At 40.3% G+C, this 23,448-nt stretch overlaps 1 protein-coding gene across 1 annotated transcript in view; it reads left to right on the top strand.

Annotated features, from left to right (window-relative positions):
* The window catches only part of prkcz (protein kinase C, zeta), a 70,097-nt gene that overhangs the window by 18,893 nt on the left and 27,756 nt on the right, over positions 1-23,448 (top strand). Inside the window, exons 5-9 of the mRNA XM_076167117.1 lie at positions 16,011-16,096; positions 20,585-20,716; positions 21,523-21,613; positions 22,785-22,840; positions 22,998-23,192. Of these exons, the coding sequence (XP_076023232.1) occupies positions 16,011-16,096; positions 20,585-20,716; positions 21,523-21,613; positions 22,785-22,840; positions 22,998-23,192 (560 nt within the window). The remainder of the gene's footprint in view (positions 1-16,010; positions 16,097-20,584; positions 20,717-21,522; positions 21,614-22,784; positions 22,841-22,997; positions 23,193-23,448) is intronic.

The raw sequence follows: 23,448 nt of genomic DNA, 5'->3' as shown, positions 1-23,448 counted from the left end.
ATTTCTAGCATTGATCTGAATGCGGAAGGTAGTCGGATCTTATAGTGCAGGCGTGTCAAACTCAGGCCCGCGGGCTAAATTTGGCCCGCAGTGCAATTAAATTTGGTCCGCAAGATCATATCAAATGTCTATTAGAGCTGGGCCGCCGGTATATAGCGCAAAAAAACTCTATGTACTCGCCATTTACCCGCCGATTTGGCGACTTTGAAGTGAAGTGTTTTCAACTTAACAACAGAAGTATTCTTAAAGTACTCTTTATGCTAACCTTCAGCTTCACCGACAACAAAACAGTAAATTGGAAGTAATTGTAGAAACAATCGTAAAAAGGAAGAAAAATAAAAAATAAGATATGTCGGCCAAAGTCTGTCATCCTGTGTTTGTCTATCTGTATATATAAAATATCACTATTGTCGCTTACAACCCTGCCCTCAACTTTCATAGGCATATTTTCTATGGGCATTTGGACATGGTTGCTCCATTTTTGCATGAACAGAGCTAACATTACCGTGAAGCTGTCAAAGGCAGCTTTGTTAAAGGAGCTTTAACTGTGGCACAGCTGAGCGCCATTGTTCTGCCTTCACCACTGTGGTTTCTATACCGAGCAGAATGATCCATTGTGGTGTATTGCGGCACTTTCCTGAGACAGCCTTAGGTTTGCGTAAATACCATTACACAAGCAGAATGTTCCAGCGGACATTCGTGAATCTAATCAGATTGATTGACTAGAAAAACATGAATCTGATTTTACTGGGCTCAGCATTGCGATCTGTTCCTGTGTCAATTCAACGATGGCTCTGTCCTCTTATTTAATCGTTCCTTAACCCTTGTGTAACCCGTTAACGATTGGTCTGGCATTTTTACGGATGTGCTAATGCTCCTATTTCTGCGAGGTTCAAGGTGCTTTTCTTGAGGAGACATCAATTAGGCAATACAAGATAATCCTATGCAGAAGTCTTCAGACACACCCCTTCATGGGAAATATGTTATCGATGAGACAGTTCGACATCTGATGTTAGTCCCATTCCGCTTCCCAATTTGCCACAGCCCACTGAATTAATCTGTTTGTTACAAAATACGGTGGCACGTTTAAGAAAATAACACCCAGATTAGAAAAGTTCACTAATGGCTGCAGTTAATTAGTTTTAGTTTTATAGCACTACACGTGATGGTTGCACTGATCTGTGGAATAAATAGTTGCATATTCAATTCAATTCGACTTTATTTATATAGCACTATAACACTGGTATACTATAACTATAACCTTTACATACAGAGCATTTAAAGAAACCCAACATTCCCCGACGGAAGAAAATCCCCTTTAACGAGATGAAACTGTCTGCCTTGACAGGTGGGACAGGACAGAGGAGAGAGATAGAGAAAGGAGAGGGAGAGACACACAGAGAGGCACAGCAACAACAACAATATTAGTAACTTTGGATTTGTCTAAGTAGGAGTAGGAAGAGTCATCTAGGTCTTTACGTCCTCAAGGCGTGCTTGGGGTTTATTCCACATGTCCTTTTTGGGTGGTTTTATTGGAAAAATAGGGCAACCTTTGTTTTTGTTTGTTTGTCTTATTTAATAATCTCCTTTATTTACTAGGTTTAGTTTGTTGAGCTTATGTTTGTATTTTACAAGCAAAATCAACACAATACTTCATAAATTTCCCTAAGATGCAAACATGATCAACATTGTGTTATTCTATTCCCGTTGCCATTTCCTTTGCCTACTAGAGCCTGATGTGTGCGTGCGTGCACACATAATTACATTGTTGGCTGTCATAAAGGTAGTGATTGTTCATCCATAAGCGCAAGAGACAGAGCAAAGCTGAGGGACAGGTGGATGTTTGTAATGAGGGAAGGTGCAGGCAGACGACCATGACTGAACAAGTAGCTAAGATGAGTTGTTGTCTGTGCTTAAACATTTGCCTTTCGTAATGCTTTGTTGGAGATGAGTGACAGAGAGATGGCATTGCAGTTGCTAGTTAAAGAGCTAACGTTAGCTCATCACCCATTTATTTGTTGAAGGCACAGGGCCCTGTAAGTGGACACACCCGGCGTCCCTCTGGGCGAGAAGCCGTCTATCGTTGAGACACCTCAGGAGTCATGGAGCTGAACAATAGCTGACCTTTTGACCCCAAACTCAAGGGTGTGGAGCCCATATGCCAGAGAAGTAATCAGCACAGTCACAGGATATGATATTCAGGGATTAAAGAAGGATAGAGAGATAAAATCAGCTGATGTGCCTCATTCTCTCACTACACTCACACTATCACTGACCAAGAGGGACAGAGTCTATCTACTGTAAGCCCTGAACTAAACTTGGTTTTGCTATTCACTCTCTAGGCTTCCTGGTCATTTGTGAATTTGCAGTGAGCAAATTCCCCACCCCCTTAGCATGTAAGGTATGTAGTGAAGGAGGGGACTACCACCTGTAAGGAGAAATTAATATGCATGTAATATTTGCACAATCGCTGTGAATTATAACCACATAAACATTACGTTAATTGTCCATTGAATGAGTGGTTGCCACAGCCTCACTAATCGAACTAGGAATTTAGTTTGACCATAAGACACAAACTATCAAGTAATGTAAAGTAAAGTGATAAGCAGTGATGCTACAGAAATAGCAGACAAAGCACAATCAATAATCAAGTCAGTTTATTTGTTAAGCCCAATATCACATACAATGTCTCAAAGGGCTTAACAGAACCACAACATTAGGAGCCCAAAGCTCTCTAGGAAGACGAGGAAAAACTCCTATCTTAAAAGAGAAGGAAAAAAAGGAAGAAACCTTCGGAGAGGCAATTGCATTAGAGATTACCTCTCCACAAATGGCTGGGTGTGCAATGGGAACTTCCAGTGGGATGATACTGAGGTACAAATAACATGCAGGGCAAAACACACAAAAGTCATGCAAAAGCAAAGCATGCAAGACAGGGACGAGGGAGAGAGAGACAGTCCCACTGGGAAGGTGGCCATCTGTCCTGCCTCTTTAACGGGTGCAGGAAGTGCGTTCCAGATCAAAGGAGCGCAGTCCGGAAATGCTCTATTTCCAAAGGTCTTTGTCTTGACCTTCGGAATGACAAGCAGGCCTGCCTGCTGAGATCTTAAAGATCGGTCGTGAACGTAATTGGAAATAAGGTCCAACAGATACACACATGTAGTATCTTATAGGTAAGGAGTAAGACGTCAACGTCAGCCCTGAAGTGATTGGAAGCCGATGAAGGGACGCTACAACTGGTGTGATATGGTCAAATCTACGGGTTTTGGTTGGTAGTCTTGCTGCAGTGTTTTGAACAAGCTACAGTTTCTTAAGGGCAGAGGAGTTCAAACCAGAGAAGAGGACATTACAGTAATCCAGTCTAGAGGTGACAAATGCGTGAAATAGCATTTCAGCATCTGCTTTGCTAAGAAACGGCCGGATTCTGGGGATATCTCAGAGATGGAAATAAGCAACCCTTGTACTGTTATTAATGTGGCTGCTGAAAGTTAGCTACTCGTCAAATGGTACAACCGAGATTGTTTGCCGTTGCGGTGCAACGGATGGGACCAGTGTCAAAATTAACCAGTAGGTTTTCAAATTTCAATCTCTGCTTCTTTGGCCCCAAGATCAGCATTTCAGTTTTATTAACATTAAGAAGCAGGACATTTTTTGTCCAGAGCCATGAAGAAGAGCCACGCGGGTAAAGTGCTTAAAGGTTAACTAATAAAGAATTTTCAAACTATAATCAAAAAGCGCAGTGTGCCAGTAAGGCACAAGGAGGAGCTGCCCAATGACTGCCAGGGAGAGCGGACAAGAAGAGAGTGAGCGAGGGCCCGGCCCAACCCATAATTGTGTTACCAGCACAAGCATGACACAGCCTGCAGGGGAGACGGAGAGACAATTTAGCTTAGATTTAGCTTTACGCTTTCCTGCCTCCATGGCGACTCTGTTCTGTAGCTAATGCTAGTCCGGCAGTTACACTCTGAGACTGCGCGTGCACATTAGAATGTTTCATGTTTGGAACATTAACGTTACTGTTTACATTTTCCTGTTTGGCTCCCAAACCGTGGTTGAGGAGTTCAGGGAAGATGTTTCCTCCGGGGCCGCAGTTGATGCTCAGTAACTTTGGGGTTAATCCCCTCACCTTTTTCAGCTGCAGCAGCACAATAACGCACGGGAAACTCGGTCGCTCTTGGGTAGTTGGCAGCTTTATTTTCACCGCCCAAGCGCTGTACGTACCACTGGTCTCTCTTTCTTGCTCGTCCACACACACACCGAGACTAGATACCTGTGTCTCTCTTTTTATAGGATCTATACGCTCTTATAACGTTTATTGAAGACATCTCTCAAGATTGCGTTATGACAAAACATATATGAATAAATATATATAATAATCCCTTATTATGGTGCTGTTGAGCATATGGTTGAGTTATGGTTATGCTCATGACTGGTGGTGCTGATTCTAGTTATACAGATGTGCTACACTATTGGACATGCAGTTGGTATACACACAGTGAGCCTTTTCCAGTGTCTGCATATGTTACGAGGACAATGTAATGAATGATTGTTGAAGTGCTGATAACACCCACCCGCTGGTTGAGTGATTGAGCACTCTGCCGAATCATGACTTTTAAACATTGTTAGAATGACTTGATCCATCAGGAGCATTGTTTAGCTAATATCTCCTCAGTCAAGCGGAGTGCCTGTGAAGTAAAGCAGTCATGTGTGTGTATTTAAAACAAACTACAGCCAGATATATGGACTGAACATGTAAAGCACTTTAAATTGACCTCACATTCACTCGTTCACACACTGCTGGCAGAGCCTCAGGAGCAGTTAGAGGTTCACACTCTACGTAGGAGGAGCCCAGAGTCAAACCAGGAACCTGCCCATCGCTGAGCCATACTGCCTCAAATATGAGTTGTCGCAAATTTCATCGTGCTACTTAGCATTCATCTGTATTCAACAACTGGAGTTTCTTTCCATATATAGAAATGTTTCATTCCATATTTTCAGAGTTTCTCCCCATGTTTCCATGAATCATTGATTTATTTCCTAAATGGCAAGACATAAAATATTACGTGTTTATTTGTGTGTGTGTGTATATACATACTGTATATAACAACTATATGATCAACTCCTGATCAAAAAACCCTAATACCCTCAGAATAAATGCAATCATGTCACGTGTTTTACCCTCAAATTAGCCTGGAATTTGTTGGCCCGCAACTGACTTGATTAAGTCCCCACAGGATTTCAATTTGTGATTTAAGCTATCAAATCACCGATTTTGCTGCAGGAGGCAAATTTTGCATTTTCTTCCCTTTATTCTCAACTTTTACACTTTTTATTTATATTGGGAACGTTTAAAAAGATCTACATGACAAACAAACACAAACAATATTCGTACAACAACCTTTTTTTTCTTGTTTCACTAGGGTTTAGAATTTACACATCCTTATCCTCATTCTTTAGTCTACAGGCATTTCACAGTACACCAAACTCTTGCTTTGTTATAAAAATCTTACATTTTAATTGATTTTTGTTGCCATTGTCAGACCCCTTCCTCCAAGTTTTTAAAGCATGCAGCAGCTGATACTTACCATGGGAATTGGATGAGCAAACATTTCTCACGACACACTGAAAGCAGCAAAGGTGAACATTTGAGATTTAAACCTGTGTGCATGCATTTGAGTGTACAAGCCACCACGTGACGTAACTCGGACAATTAGCTACAGACCCTGATCTGATTAGAAGTAATGGATCAATGTTGTGTGCCTCTATGTGCGATGGATGGAGTGATGATGTCGTGAGAGAGTCTCCCTGGTAGAACTAATGCCAGACACTTTCATTACCGGTATTCATTCAAATTACCTGAACTGCAGCTGTGTTGTGCATTTACCATCATTATCATCAGTGTTGGTAAATAGCTGCTAAATTGAAGAACAGTACATTTTGGCCTTGGCTTATCCACTCAGTTATGGTAAATGTTTAATTTTGACAAACTCAAAAATGCTCTTTCTTTGAATAGATTGTATGATACCACCCAGCAGTAACAAAAGCATAGTATATAGTATGTAGCATAGTATATAGTGTATATATAGTATCTCTTTCTTCCTTATTTGACTTTAAAACGTTGCAGTCAGTCAAAGCCATGTCGCTCATCTCTTGACTACTCCTGCGAACAAAACGGTGTCTGACCTCATTCTGTTGAACAGCTGGATTTGGGTTGTTTGGTGTGTCCTATTATTAAACTGAAACAGTGAATAGCGTAAGCCCGGAGCGCAGTCGTTCAGAAGGCTAAATCACAAAAGACTGGTGCATAATGCCCCCACTGAGCAACCGATTTAGCTGGCACGTAAACCACACAGCGCTGCTAGGGAAGGCTAAGCTGGGCCATACCATGTGCTAGGCAGGAGGAGGTTTGCTAAGATGCTAAATGGAGTTGAATGGGGTTTGACTAGTGTTTCGTTATTTAAGTGGTGGAGATGACCTCATTTCACATTCTCCCCCTCTGGGTTTTCTCCCCCTTTTATCTTCATATCCACATTCTTCCTTCATTTCTTTCTGTCTTGTCTGCATTCCTGTTTTGATAGTTTTGTCTTCACACCATACTTCCATCTGTCTTGTACTCTTCATCTCAGTGCAGCATGACCAGGTCACCTTGATATTTCTTTTGGCTTTTGCTATTCTGAACTCCAAGCTTTTTGCACAAAGCCATGCAGTCATTACGTAATGCAGCACCAGATAGACAGACAATACAATGACCTGTCAAGGTTAAGACCATCACACACACTGAGGCTGAAATATTATACAATATTAGCAGGAAGGCTGGGATTTAGTCAGCATCATTTTTTATCTTTGTGTTGGAATCGATTCGGGTGCTAAGATGATACTTGTACAACTTGATTGGCAGGCTGAGGACTGAGGCTGAGTGGTGTCTGAAAAGTATTCACATCATAACATTTAAAGATGTTAAAATCATAAAAATATTGTGAGAATATTGCAATTGATACAAGCAACACATTTGGGTTTTCCATTGTATGACATAAGAGCATACAGATGGAAAATATTTCTTCACTTATGCTTGTTTGCACTTTCAATAAAGTACCCAAGGTATGCACATTTTTTCCTTAACTCTTTTTTTAAGGCATCCTATTGATCAATGATCAATTAACTGTTGACACCACTTGGGGCCGCATTGAGACGGGGGAACTTTTCAGCCAAGATTAGATTTACAAACTTCACAAAAGTCACAAGGATGCTGCGATAGACCACCAAAGCATGCTGCCATAGACTCTCTTTCAAAAATGGAAGCTAATAGTATTGCTACACCTATGTCACATCTTTAATCTGAGTTTGATTAACAACAGCAGCAAAAGTAACTCCATTGCCAATGGTGTAAAAAAGCATTTCACCAGGTCTAAGGGTCTAATAGTTGACTGATAAGACTGTTGCCAGTGCTGAGTAAGTTGCCTGACAGACTTGCTTTTCAGCTGATTACTGATTTTCAACATACAGGACAATCCACATGCAGAGGATTGGCTCAGATGACTGGCTAAGAGAATAGGACTCAGGGAGAATGGTTGAAACTATACTTTTTGCAGCTGCTTTTGAGATCATAGACCACAGTTTACTTGAAAAACTATGTTGTTATGGTTTTGAAACATCTGCTATGACAACGGTTCAAAGTAATTTATTAAAAGGGTACAAAGTGTTTTTTGATGAGACTCTTTTGTATGTGCAACATCTAAAATGTGGTGCACTGCAAGGCCATTATTCATTTCTGTTTTAACCAATGACTTACCACTCTTTTTGATAATGTCTAATGTGAATATGTATGCTGATGATTCTGCCATTTATACATTAGCTTACACATACAATGTCTCAAGAGAAGGAATCCCACCCAAAGACCCGACCCAACCCAGCAGTCACACAACCCCACATTCACACAACCCTCTGGGACAGTCTGGGATATAAAATAAATCATTATTCACAAAAAATTGTTCTGTCAAGCACTGGTGTTATCGTCACATGACTACTCTGTTTGGTCCAGTGCAGCCAAGAAAGATGTGGATAGACGACAAATATTCCAAAATAAAGCATCGTGTCTGGCTTTGCAAGCCACTGGAAAAAGTAATGTTAATACAATGCAGAACAAGTTATGCTGTTTTAAAGAAGATTACAGACTGAGTGCTTCTCAGATTTCTGAAACCAAATCGCTTATACTACCAACGGCTTAAACTAACAACATGAAAAGTAATGTTGTATGCAATGAAGACTTGGAATTATCTTCCACCTGAAATGTCTAGCAGAACATTTTTTGAAACGGAAACCCAAACATTACTTTCTGTCATCAAGCTATTGAATGAAATTTAATTGTGGAAAACTTGGATTATTAGTAATTAAGTACTATATTATTTCTATTTTTTGGAGGGAGGAGGGGGTGGGGATGGGTGTTCTCTATTTTTCAAAATCATTTGATGTTGTAATCATTACTTGTTGTAATTGTGTGTGATATCTACAGTATGTGTGGACCTCAGGAGGAATAGTGGCTGTTCACACAGCAGCTAATAGGGATCCTAATAAACAACTAAGATTTACAATGATGTTGTGGACCTCAAATGTTTGATGAGGTCCATAGATGTAAGTTTCTGGCTTTTTACTATCCACAGTCAAATCATGCTTGGGTCATAGATCGGAGGTATTTGAACAAATGGTCATGTAGGTATTGGTTTTGTGTACAGGTCCAAGAGTTGCATTCATCTATCTATATCTTCTACTGATATTATATACTGCTATTTTTTTGAAAATTAGATTTTGTTTGTAACTACTGTAGTTTGAACAAAAAGTGGCTTGAAGTGGTCTCTTCAGGGTGGTTGATTGTTGTGATAGCACTGATGAGCTTCAGATGCTAAAAAAGCCTATTGACGCTATACATCTCAATTGACTTAAGAATATGCAAAGAATATAATACAAACTGTTAAAAAAAATCAATGTATAGTATGCGGTCACAGCCCTATATATGTAAGTGTTGGGGTGTTAATAAATATAATAAAGTGGACTGTTCCATTTACTATTTCCAACAATAATCAGAATTCATATCTTCCCAGTGGACTCTCATAGAATTGCTTTCTAACACACACACATCTCTGTCACAGTGTTGATTGAGTAGCATACAGTATATTCCTGCATTTAGCTATAGTGGTGGAGCCCGCTCCCTTAAAGCACAAATAAAGAAAACATGTCTTCAGTGTTGCTTTAATAATGCTTTGGGTCCAGCCTTACACTCTCACTGAGAAGGAATGTAAATACTTGCACAACCTCCCCGGTGTTGCAATGCTAGTGAGTTAGGGATGAAGGAAATGTGTCCAAGTATGTGTTTGGCTGGGAGACGAAGAGTCCTGACTGGGTCTGTACCAAGAAAGGTTTTTATGGTGTCAGAGGAGGAATTTAGTTAACCATCCTGTAATCTAAAGTCCCCTGTTTAATTCATAAGAAGTGGAACTTTCAGGGCTTTTAAAGATGGCGATTAAGGTTATTTTGTCCATTTAATTGTCATACCTGCAACTGGTATAATTGGCCACTGACCCCGTCACTGGTGATGCAATTAATCATGTGATATACAACCAATGTGATGTAGCTGACAAAGAAAAGACCTCCTATGGAGTTCCTATGGACTCCATAGGAGTTCCTATGGACTATACTGAACTCTGTGGACGAGTGCACTGGTCTGCTCTTCCATCTTCTCTTATGTCTTATGAAGTATAGTGGGGCCTTGAGACAAGAGATTTCAAGTAAACAATCAAATATCCCTGTTCATATGTTTTCTCATGTCTTACAGTTAAAGTGCTTTGTTTCAGTTGAACTCACTCACTTAACTGATGAAATCTATGAATGAGTTATCTTGTCTTCTTTTAGTCCTTAAAATCATACAGTGGAGCCGAGCAGCTAAGTATAGTCCAAAGGTGTTCATTTAGCTTGTTTGTGTCTATGTGCAGAAGCTGTCTCTATTAGCTTCATAGGTAGGTCTGCCATCTTGTGGGAAGAATGTAGAACAGCAGCATGGTTGCAGACGTTATGTGTCTAAGAAAAATGCATAATCATCTAGTATGCTAGATTCCGTTGCTGTTCATTCCTGGACATTAAATACTCCAGAAGAAATGAATAGATGTTTTGATAGGGCCCCACTTCTCGCTACTAGAAGTGTATGTGTTTGTGTGACAGTAGGATGAAGAGAACAACAAGAGGGGAATGAAGGCAAATGAGGAGGGAGGGGAGGCACACTAAGGCAGCGAAGCTGTTTGGTGAGAGAAGGCGGAGGGGAAAGCAGGGTAAGGAGAGGAGATACAGGAAAGTACCAAAAGGGCTACAGCGCGAAGGCGAAGCGATCGCATAGAGCAATAGCAGTCAGCAAGTGGGATGCTGCTCACACTGCTTTTCTACCTTCGAGTCAAAGGTAGGGGGTCTGGGGTCAGCATGTATGATGTCGTGATTGAGCCTGTGTGAACAGAGTCAACAGACCTGAAGTGATTGAGTTTATGTTAATGTTTGGCTTTTTACAGGTAGACAAATATTGATGGTGCCAAAACATGAGTTAGTGTAACAATGTACTCTGAGGGGGGTCTCCATGTGAAAAACACCAAATGTATCAGTATAATTAACAATGAGCAATATGACAATCCATATCAACCTGTCAACTTACAGTCACTAGTTTTTCCTATGCTCCGTGTTAAAAGCATTGAGGTCTGACACAAAGTGCTGGTGATTGGATAATAATGACATCAATAAACTCAGTCAGAGGAGGAATTAGGCTACACACACATATTTCTGGTAACTTTACAGAATACACAGAATTAAATGCCATGCCAATGCATCCCAGCTGTGATAGAAGCCAGTTTCTGTGTTTATGCAAGGTTGGTGCACTACCTCAGAATTTGGTTTTCATCCTTATAACAGCATCTGCATGCATGGGAACTTACTGACAGCAAAGACACATTCTGCTATGTTTAGTTATTTGTAGCTTGGCAGCAGGTGATTAGGATCTGTGTATGTAACCTACAGTATTTACAACACCCAGAGTCTGTGTGTCCCAATATCCGTCTCATAAACCTTAATATGAAACGTGTGCAAACTCACAGCACCTGTACATTAATTGTTGGAAGAGGAGTGATACAGAGAAAATATTCTAATCTACTGAAGGGGGGCCCTGCAGAAACCACTGCTAAATACCGAATTCATGAAGTGGACTTGTTTGTACCTGTTAGTACCAGATATTTAATCTGTGTACACAGTAAATAAGTAAGATACACAACAATAACAACAATAATCAACTACAAACATTCTACTTTCTTTTAAGTTTGGAGAAGCAGTGTGCAATAGCATGGGCAAAATGTTATTCTGGTTGGAGCACTGTTTGTGTGTGTGTGCGTGCGTGCGTGCATGAGTGCGTGCGTGCGTGCGTGCGTGCGTGCGTGCGTGCGTGCGTGCGTGCGTGTGCGTGCGTGCGTGCGTGCGTGCATGAGTGTGTGCGTGCGTGCATGCGTGCGTGCGTGCGTGTACTGACTCAATATGTGCAGAAATGAAATCAGTCGCGGCTCTGCCAGTGCTAGATTGTTAAACTGAACCACTAAGCAGTTTTGCGACATGTTCAATCACAACTCACACACAACAAACACACATTCAACACTGATGTAGTGAAAAGGGATATGCTCACTCAGCACTCATGTAGTTTGAATAGTACATTTGCTTTGCATTGCTGTCAGCATTAAACACTCAGTCTAACAGTCTAACTCAGGGGGAATCAAAGAAAATCTACATCTGTAGATCTTTAGTTGCTAAAGCCTCAAGCTTTGACATTTTTCTGCCTGTTTTGAGTCCTTGATAGCATCAAGACAGCAGTTTCACTCAATGTAGCGTCCATGCATGCACGATACATGGCTACTACATTTTTACATTAATATCATCTACAGAAGTAGCTGAAGATTTACTAAAATAACTTTTGTAATGATGTGGTATTAATCCTCAATATTAATTATAGGCACCTATAAGAAAGGAAGAGAAGGAACATAGTTCCAATGAGATCATTTGAATTAAACAAGGAAACTGCTTTAAAAATGAAGAATATAAAAATATAACTAAAAAAGCACGAAAGATCAACAAAGATCACCAAACTGTATACAAATATAATTCATGCTGGTTGAAGCAATGGATGTCTTGACATCATATAAAATAAAGACATAATAGTTATTATAACAAACCATCAAGAAATGTATTGCATGGCTTGGAGAGAAGATCCTTGATTATTATAATTTTACAGTTCCCTGTTATACGGCTATTCTGGTTTGTCAATCACACTATTCTATGGTCAGTTATTTTCTCAATAATTACCCCATCAATCAATTCCCAAAATGATATACTTATATATGGTGTAGTATAATTATATCCCACACTGTTCCTATAAATATACTGTTTGAAATCATGTATTTCTTAAGTAAGCAGCATTATAATAAACAGGATACCATATACATCGCTCTGTTGTGGTTATTCCACAATAACAGGTACAGTCTCTTATATACTGCCATAAATATGTTTATTCAAAGAACTGATTCCTTGGGCCTTTATGCCTGTTATGTGTTGTCATCCAGACATGTTCATTCCTCCTACATTTTCTCTGAGGGATGAAAAAAATAAAACTTAATTCTAAATAAGAAGCATGCTGCTAGTAGTGAACAGCCCCTATCCCATATACTGTGGTCTAATTGAGTCTTACACAGCTTTAGGGCTGTGTTGTTGATCAGTCTTTTAAAGTGGAGCCCTGACCTTGATAGAGGGAATGATGTATCCAAAAATAACTCTGAGCAAAACCTCAGAGGTGATAATGAGGGGACTGTTTCATAGAAAATGCAAAGAAGCCTCTGTGTGTGCCATCATCGAATTGCTGCTGATCTCATGAAACCTTGTTGAGGATGTGCAGAGCATTCCCAGTGTTCAGGTCTGGTGAGTTTTTGTCTTTTTTTTAAGTATGTTTGAGGGAGGGGTGAGTGTTTGTAACTCTGTTCGCACTTTCCTGTGAGTGAGAGGAACAATGTCTGGAAATGAGTCGAGCAAATGTCCTGTCCCGGAGAGAGAGCCGCTGCAGTACCACCCTGCTATCCAAGCTACGTACATGGCTCCCTGTGTAGTCTCCAATATATCACCAGCAGGCAGTCTACTCTTCTTTCTTCCTTCAAAGGACAAAATGGCAGGATTATGTGCACTGGCCTTTGCTTCTGGAGGTGCAGTATTTAGTTTTGTTTCATCCTCTGCTTTGTTCATGTCTGGCTACGTTCACCCTGCCTCTTTAAGTCCCTTTTCTACTCTGTCTTTTTATTCTTCCTGCCTGCTTATAAATGGGGCAATGCAACACTTGCCTTTCTCCACAGGGGATGTTGTAATAGGTCAGCTCTTTGATGGGTCGCTAGTCAAATAGAAGTGTGTGTGTGTTGCAAACACATTTGCGGTAGCAGCACCCTGGTTCACATCGCCAAACTCAGCAAGATGTAAATGAGAACCGACCTGACTGCCTGATCCACTAATTGTTTTTTAATTGGTACATTCAGCAATAATGTGCCATAACCTGAGTGGATTAAATATGTATTTTATCATCTTTATGTGAATCCATAATTGTGATTTAAGAAAGAAGCCAGTGACGGCTCATCATGATTTTTGTTCCTGTCATTGTCAACACTGATAAAGAAATTGATTAATATTTCCTATATTACTGGATAACTGGGCGCAGGAAGTGACTTCTCTTCAATTCCTTCTCATATTGATCATTACGGCAGTAGGCTGTTGGATGACATCACACATACCCCAACCTCATCTGAAGACTTGCTCAGTGTGCATGTGAGGGTCAGGTTAGCTTTTAAAACCTGGGCTTCAGGCTCCAAAAAGCTCAGGCTTCAAAAAACAATGCAAGGAGACCCATAACATGGAAGGTCCTTGGTACCAGTCTATGCAAATTATTGATACTATGTCACTCTGAGTGTATCCCTTCATGTGGATTGAACACCAAAAATTGGAGTATCTAGATCCAGAAGATTATGTCCATAATATGTGATTGATTGATTGAAGTGTCCTTTACCTGTGAACACAAAACTCAAAGTTAGGACTTGTGACTTCACTTAGTCTTGTCAGTCTTGATTTGTGACTTAGGACTTAGGACTTTATTTGAAAACGTATTTGCAACTTTGGAAACAATGGTCCAAACTCAAAGGTATTCCTACCTGAGAAAAGACAAGGACGGTGATTAGGCTGAATAATATGTAATGAATGATAAACATCATGAATAAGGTGTGTTGTTTTTGTTTTGTTTTTGCTTTTCTTTATTAGGACAGCTCATACTGATCGACCTTGTGAGTTGATGACTAAAGAGAAAGTTTCTGCAATAGGATCTGTCAACTTCACTCGAAATTGATATTTAAATCTCCTAAGATTATGAGGTTGTCAGCATGAGTAACCATGTCTGCAATGAAAATGGAGAATGTAAGGGCCAAGAGCGCGGTAGATAACAGTGCTATAAAAGGAAAGTTGTTTGCCTATTTTAGAGGACCATGCATCAGTAGAAAGTGCAAGGTTTAGAATTTATATTTGAAAAGACGCTGCTGCTGCTAAGGTTGAGAGTTTGGTCAAAAATAATACTTACACCACCACCTTTTATCATTCCACCACCTAGGGACCACAGTGTCTTGTTAGAAAGGGTTGTTGTGACGGCAACACCAGGTGCTGTTTGTTGGCAGAGCATAAACCTGAAGGAGGTAGTCTGCTTTGTTAGCGAGCATGAAGTAATTGAAAGTGATGCGGGCAGCGATTGGGAGCCAATGGAGGCATATGGACAGCGGAGTGATGCTTACTGTTTTGGGCTGGTTGAGGACATTCTGGTAAACAATTGGCAAAAGTTTGCCTCTCATCTGTGGCACAATATCACCCCAAAATCCACACACTCAGTAGTATGGATAAAGTACTTGGTAATTATGGAAACACACCACTGTCCAACTGTGGTTTCCTTTGGCAGGATAGTGAGAATTCAAAATTGAGACACTATAGAGCATGACGTCTTTGCATTTCATGTGTTCTCTCTTCCATTTTGTCTTCAGCCCTGATTCAAAGTAGAAAGCTCCTGTGTTTTGTAATGTTGTGTGTGACCGAGTTGATAGCGCTGCTGATGAGTCTGAGGGGGGCTCCTTCTTTGTGGATCTTGGGAAGGCCGTACATGTATAGGATGGCATCTCTAGGGTACAGGTGGTAGTCCTGGGTGCAGTTCAGGGCATTCTCCTTCTGTATTACTTCTTGTATCCACTGGTGAGATGTTGTCTCAGCAGCCCAAAAGCTTTCTTTAAATCGAGGAAAACCCATATTCTCCACTCTTTTCTCTACTGCAGATGTGATTTTGTCAATTACATCTTTAAATGCTATTGCTGTTGCCTTATTTGTCCTGAACCCATATTGATTCTCACCCAACAAGTTATCTGGTTTGTCTTGGAGACTGTAAATATTCCCTGTAACATAATTGATTATTTTATTTCAGTTCTGCTTTTGTCCTAGTTTTATAAAATCTATGATATTTGTTCTTCTTTTTACATGCATTTAATTGTGCCTTTGTGTTCCAAGGTTTTTACAATTTCTTTCTTTTTGATTACAAGGTTGCAATGGAGAGTCTTTTTCATACAGAAGTGTGTATCTCTTTAAGAATATGTTACATGGAACATTGCTGCATACATTGCTTACAAACTCAGTGGTTCCCAAACTTTTTCTGCAGGGCAGAATGTAATGATAGATGGAGTTTTGTAAGTAGGATAGGAGGGGGGAATGAAGAGAAGGTAGACTGATGATGTGAGCATGTGTATATTGTAGAGAAACCTCCCTGTCACATTGTAACAGGGACCTGAAAGAAACAAAAAGTCTTTAACTTCCTCTTTATCCGTCTGACTTCTTCTACATTTCTCCGCAAGGCTGCTGTTGTCTAACTGTTTTCTCTCTCCTGCCAGAGTCGATCTACCGCCGTGGGGCCAGAAGATGGAGGAAACTTTACAAAGTCAACGGACACCTCTTCCAGGCCAAGCACTTTAACAGGGTGAGGCTCCTCAAGTACACAAGTGGCAATGCCTCTATTATGGTACAACCAGGCTCATATATACACATGGGCTGTACCTGATTTATGCATGGCGGTATGAACTGCTGAATGATAATTTTGATCAGTGTTTTACGGTGAGGTGATGTGTGGGTTTCAGAATAATCTGGCGGTACGGGGAATTTTATTTTGGAACTACAGTGAAGAAACAAAGCTATCAAAAACTTATTGAATTTAGCTGGATGAATAAGCTGTACAAAATCCTCTGAATAATTGAATTGATCCTACTTTACATGACTTCACTATGTTTACTTTACTTTACTTTACTTAGGCCATAGGTAAGGTTTCACTTTTTCAACATCTGATAAGATTTGGAGGGACCATCTGTAGTGTGAACTAGGTTTGAGGTTTGTGTAGTAAGTTTGTATTTAACGGCTCTCTGCAATTCTGATTGGTCAATCGCAGCATGGTCAATTATTTTCTGATGACAGCAAAAGTTCAAGACCTCCCATGTAAGACATTGGACTTGCCCTGGCGCCACCTTGGGGCATCTGCTTGTAAATGCGATAGAATTCCTTGTGCCACTGTAGACAGTGAAACCTCTCACTGTGCAGGTTCTCTAGTTGTTTGTTTATTTGTGTCCTAGACATACTGCAGCTGAACTACACCCTGTGTGACAGTGTGATGATGTCAGTTCTCGATATAAGCATTTGGAATATTGATGCATAATTCAGGGTGTCCATGCTTCTCTGTTTGGTGCTTTTATATGCACCTCATCTCTGCTTTTATCCTTCAGCTCCTCTTTTGTTAGTTGTGAAAGATCTCCAACTGCTGGTCCTGCTTATGTGACCCATGACCTTAGCAGGTACTGTGCATTTCTATAGCCACTCTAAACGTTAACCTTTATGTCATTCAGGCTTTAAGTACCACTTACCTCTGAAAAGGAAATGAAAGACAATGCTGCTGTTCCTGTTGCAACTTAAAGAACACTCACTTCACTTTGCCTCCATTTAACATATTTCAGCCTCTCAGGCTAGTTTTGACCACATAGTCTCATTAGAGCATCTATTCAAGTTGCATGGATTGGTTAAAAGGAAAAAGTTCAAGTGAGGTGTTAAGGTTCAACTTGATATCATGTACAGCTGAACAACAACAGTGTATGTTGGAGTTCTTAAAACCTCGTAGAAGGCTGAGGCATCCAACTCTTTTGAATTGCAGAGGATATGAATGCCAGTGTTCAGTTTCAATTGAGTTCACTATTGTCTCTGTTATCTATTTTACTGGATTTATGCTGGTAAAGCAGATCTTGGAATGAAACATGTCCCACGGGTGCTGTGGTTTGAATGTCTAGACCAGAGCATAAACTGCACTGACAACATGCTGCCTCAGCACTTTGGGCAACAATCCATTCCTTGATGTGTTCACTTCTATTAATGCACCATGGAATTTCAGCTTATTCAATACAAGGCTGGCACAAAGCTGTTGAGACCCCAAAGTAGTCAGGCAAATTGTGTTTTGCAGTTAGTTATGTTAACGAAATGATACGAATAATCAGCTGTCATATCCAATTGTCCATAAAAACAAATCTAGCTTCTTCATTACAATATACAGTATATAAGTAGCCAATGTTGTGACATCCCGTACCACAATGCATGCAGGATATTACAAACAACATTTATAATCTCAACATTTGTATTGTGGCCCTGAATATATAGAGATTGGCTAGAGCCAGAGCAATGGAATTCTGTGTCAACAAATTCATAGAAATAAATTGAGCTGAGAAGAAGAAAATGCTGCCCAGCTGTGTGTCACACTGAATCATAATGTGTGGTTTGTACTGAGATGTATGACAAAGCTACTGCTTGCTTCATGTTGCATAGATGTAGTTTCTCTACTTGATGTAAATATCATAAATTAAACAAATCAAACTCTCAGAAGTAAAGGCAGGTGAATATTTGCCTTTATATCAATAACTTTCCGGTTGCAGTCTGGGATTATTCTGCCTGTTGTCTCCATGCCAGTTTCCTGGGCTCCTGTGCATATAAATAAGCAAAGGAGAAGTAGGTCAGGTTTCTCCTCCTTCTCTCTCTCTCTCTCTCTCTGTCTCTCTCTCTCTCTCTCTGTCTCTCTCTCCTCCCCGTCCTGCTCCATCTCTCCATGGCATTGCAGTGGAGAAAGCGGCTTTGTGGATCCCTTGCATTAGACATAATGGGGTCTCTTTAGGTCCTCTCTCCCACATGAGCAGAATTCATTCGTCCCCACTGGAAGTTCCTCTCTACAGGCGAGATGATGGTTTGCTCAAAGCATAAAGGGTTTACAAATGTATTTCTTTACTTATTCAACTGAGATTGTTACAGAAACTATTAATCCAATCTGATCATTTGACATGACATGCTCAACCACAGTGTGGTGCAGGATTCCACTCTTAACCTAACTAACATGTTTGCTGGGGCACTTTGGACTATCTAGAGGTAACATCGGATTTTTACCTTCCTTGTGTCGAATTTTGATAACATTATTGATTGTGCAGTGAATCTTATCTTATCTTATCTTATCTGGATGTGTTCACTCACTGTGTATACTAATACTTCATAAGTAATACTAATTTATCTGAATCCTACCTACACCTACACCGACTCATACACTGATTTTCTAAGCCTGAGATGAAGTCAGTAGTCAGTATAAATCTACTGATTCTCATTTTGCTACATAATAAAACCAATAAAACGTGGTTGGGTATGTTTAGAGGCACTGGCTGGTGATTCTGACTGCCATCTGCTGGACGTAAAGAGTAATGCTTCTATGCAGCATTACAAAGGTCTGAGATATTAATCTATTGGAATGTATTGTTCCAATTTACATACATGAGCGGGACAGGATACCATAAACATCATCTTCCAAACACTAGACTACTTTTTTGTTTCATGTAAATTCAGACTTAATATGCTTGTAAAATAACGATAACATTGGTTTTCAAATATAGGTACATTAATATTTGTGACCATCAAAGCTATTTAAGACAACTGTATAAGATGTTTTGCTGGTAAGTTCAGTGATTCAAATCTAGATCAGCTCTGTTCTCTGTAAGATGCTTTGAGTTGTGAAGAACGTGGGTAGAAATGTGCTTGATGTAAACCAAAGCTGTTTCCTTTTAAGGTTGTACATTGGGTTGTCTCAGCCTTTGTTGCTGTGATGACCTAATGTCTTGGCACAGAGTAATATGTGTGTTTTCGTGTAAATAGGTTTGATTTCTGTCACTCATGAATCAGACAGGTCATGATTTCTCTGTATGTTATTCATTCACATGGAATGCTTCCTATGAACCTGTGCTGACATCAGCTGTGTTCAATTTGAAGATGAAATTGTTTTGTTCCTTTCCATCCTGGATGATCAACCCCTCAAATGTCCTTTAATGCATCCTTTTAGCAAAGGTTTGCCTGGAATGCCAAACCTGAAACCAGATCCATCTCTTTTTGTGAAACCAGCCAAATATCTACCTGCACTGTTTCAACTTAATGTATTCCAGTCTACATGTTTTCCTCATTGTAATGCCCTTACAGAAGTGTGTGTTAGGAGTTTTATGTGGGACTGTAAAGGTCAGGTGGTGGACTCAAACTTCTAGAGGCCTCATCTTAAATACTCACAGAGAGGGATTCAGTTTGCCACTCAGCACAGGAGATGCCAAATATAAAAATGCCCAGGATGTGTACTGTGGGTTTGAAGTAAAAGTGAAAATAAATGACCCTGTCAAATAATAAGTCATATACAAAGATCATCCCTAGACCCTGGGTGATCAGGGGGTTGTATTTTAGGGGACTCTATTGATTTTACACACCAGGATTATCACATAACAAGGGTTAGTTTGTGTTGTTGCTGAGCTGGGAAAACTTACACTACTCTCGGTTAGTTCCATTATTTTCAGGCAGCCACTTCTCCAACAGTGTGCCTGTAGTGTTGCCCCATGAGAGAGAGGCCGACATCTTTGAAAGCAATCGCTACTGCTTATCAGTATTTGTATCACCCAATACCACACGTGATGTCTTAAAGGGCTATAAATGCCCACACATCATAGCTAGCCTCTCTCTCTTCAAACATGGCATGTTTGGTGGTTCTCACAGCAAGAGGGTCCTGGGTTCAAATCCATCTGGTCCATTTCTGTTTGAAGTTTGCCTGTAGGTGTGAATGAGTGTGTGTCTGTCTATGATGGACTGAGGTGAGGTAAGCAGCTTAGCCCTACACAGGGCAGCTGAATATAGCAACATAGAACAAGGACAGAACAGTTGAGTCCAAGAGTGTGAGAGCCACCAGGATAGCATTACACAATGACAGGAAGTAGGAAAGAGATGAAGGGAAGTCCAGGAAGGACATTTGTGCCTATCCCTTTATATGAGTCAGTGTTACCTTTGAACTAATGCTGGATAAACACATGAACGGTTAGAGAGCTGGTTAAAGAGTCGTCTCAGTGTCTCCTGTCCTTTGTGTGTCTTGCAGAAAGCCTACTGTGGCCACTGTCGTGAAAGGATATGGGGGCTGGGCAGGCAGGGGTACAAGTGTATCAACTGCAAACTGTTGGTCCATAAGCGCTGTCACAGACTCATCCCTCAGACCTGCCAAGGGCTTATGGTGAGTATGTCATCATGTCCCAAGCAGTGACAGCGTGTCACCCAAAGCCAACATGGTCTCAACATGTCAAGAAATTCTAGTATCTGATGTATCTGTCTCGCTTGTTTGATTTTGTTGTTTTCTCTTCTGTTTTTGCCCTTTAAGGTGGGCACACATGTTTATCTCAGCAGCCTCTTCTATACTCCACCTCTATATGGGCCTTAGCATCCCTGGCTGCTTAAAATTTGACTTCATGAATATTTCAAAAAGGTGCACCTGTATATTTGTGCCTCTTGGCAAGTATTACCAGCTGCCATATTGTGAGTCACACTGATGACAGAGCAGAGGGATCAGGTCATTCTAGCACATTTCTGACAACTTGTCCTGTTTGTAGACTTTCTTTCTGCAGCTCTCCTTTTTACTCCATACTGTTGAAATGTCATCATCACATACATGAGCTTTACTTGACAATAAAGCTTTACAATGAGCATGTAGATCAATCTGTTTGAACATGAATCGAACCTTTGACCAGATACTGAGATACAAAATTAAACTCTGGATGTGTTCAATAGTGTGTGCCAGAGTCCTTTCAGCAATGCAAGCCTCCACACTCGCTGTCTTGATAATCGCTTCAGCTGCTTTCAACCTTGATACGATGAACGTGGAAATCCTCACAATGCAAGTTGACATTGTGAACATAAACCGTTTCTGTACTTTTCCTCTCAGTCCTTGCTAAGCTGATTGACCGTGTCCTGTTCCAGGAGTGTGACATTATGAGTGGATATTAATTTGGATATTTAGGTGGATTTTTGTCTTTCTCTCTTCAGGATCCAGTCATGCCATCACAAGAGCCCCCTTCAGATGCAAAGAGTGAAGAGGTGGGCCCTCCACCAGATGACACAGAGGACACAGATGGGAGTAAGACACCAAGTCTTTCTTTTCAACGATTGTGGGGATTTGTGGGATGTAGAGCCCTGCCATGTTTTGCCCTCATACTCATGTAATACATACCACCAAGAAGAATAGAAATGCAACATATACCTGTGTTTCATGTTGTTTCCATTATATATGCCCTCAGTATATTATCCAGACATTAGAATTGGGCTGAAACTTTGAATTGTTTGAAAACAAATAGATAGCAAAAATCTTGACCCTAATCCCAACTGACTTGCCATGTTTGATCCAAATCTGACACTTATTGCAGATAATGGCTGAAGACCTGAATGGTACTATGTGGTGCTGACAAAAAAGCCATTCTGTGCTACTGTATTCATCCTTTAAAGTCTTTCTATCGTGATGGGAATACAATTTCCCAGGCTGATGACATCAGACATACAGAGAGTGCTGCTACTCTTGGTCTGACATGACAGCCATGTCAGCTACACAACATGGCCATCCCACATCACAACCAAGCTCAGCGTTACCTCTGAAGGCCACAACAACCAGTGTCCTTATCCCTTTATTAATGTGATACTTAATCCAAAATCCAACACTCTTTTACAGTGAATTTAGAAGGGAGCTGTAAATGGTTTTCCTCATTGATGGAGAACATTGGGTTAGAATGGAGTCCAATGGTCCAAAAATTGAAACAATCTTAATAATTTAATTTAATTTAACACATTTATTGTTCAAAATCCGTAAAAAAATTATCCTTTATTAATTAAATGGAGCTTGAAAATGATGTTGAATTATGTTTGAGGGTAATTCCGGGTAATCCCTAGACACATGAACCACAGAATGAGTGAATGAATAGTTTGAATGTCTCACCGTAGGCATAGCTTCACATTCACCATAATCAGTGATATAACTGTAATCTAGTGTTTACTTATTTGGAATCCACCGGACTACTGTGGCAGGTTCAGTTTTTGTGTAGACTTGATTTGCTGTAATCTTGCTTCCTCTCCTGGGCAAAAAAAGGGATGTCAAATTTAAAAAAACTCACTCAACTGAATCTTCTGTGGGTTTTTTGTTTTTTTTGGTGAAATGGAAGATTTTGAGATTTTATCTTGTGCTTGATTTGGATTTAAAATGACATTGTAAAAGGTTCCAAATGTCATTTATTCACTGCCTTTTCTAAATTATTTTGCAGTACCTTTTCTACCGCACAATTGCACAGTGGATAAAGCTGAAGATGCAGACACAGAGGTGAGAAGGGCTCTGAATCACAGAAATTTAATCTCTCATCACAAGTCATTTCTAAATATCTTACTGTACTTGCTGCTAAATATTACGATTCTATCAATACACTGTCAAATAATTCTGGATTCCCCTATTCAACCCTCCACCTCTGATCTGGCTCCAGGACATCAAAGCAGTAGTAGATGGAATTGATGGCATTAAGCTCTCCCAGGGCTTCACTCTGGGCCTGGCTGACTTTGACCTGGTCCGGGTGATCGGCCGCGGCAGCTATGCCAAAGTCCTACTGGTGCGGCTAAAGAAAAACGAGCAGGTTTATGCCATGAAGGTGGTGAAGAAGGAGCTGGTTCATGATGATGAGGTGAGTCACTTACAGAATGGGATAGTATAGAGTTGAATCAGGTAGTTATAGATGATTGACGCTTCATATTGGTGCACTACTGTGGGAAGACTGTCCACAACTATGTTCTCCAAAAGCAGGACTGTAAATATATTCTCTCGCAGCGAAGTAAGAATGTTGCTATCTCACAATTTAGGACTGTACCATCTTCCAAAGCTCTCCTTCAAGAGGCAGTGCATACTTCAGCTTGTGTAACTACTTTACAATACCATAGATA

Source organism: Genypterus blacodes, unplaced genomic scaffold (assembly GCF_046128005.1).
Source record: "Genypterus blacodes isolate CSIRO-AG114 ecotype Tasmania unplaced genomic scaffold, CSIRO-AGI_Gbla_v1 ptg000156l_1, whole genome shotgun sequence".
In the NCBI taxonomy this organism is placed as follows: domain Eukaryota; kingdom Metazoa; phylum Chordata; class Actinopteri; order Ophidiiformes; family Ophidiidae; genus Genypterus; species Genypterus blacodes.
This window is presented reverse-complemented; position numbering and strand designations above follow the sequence as displayed.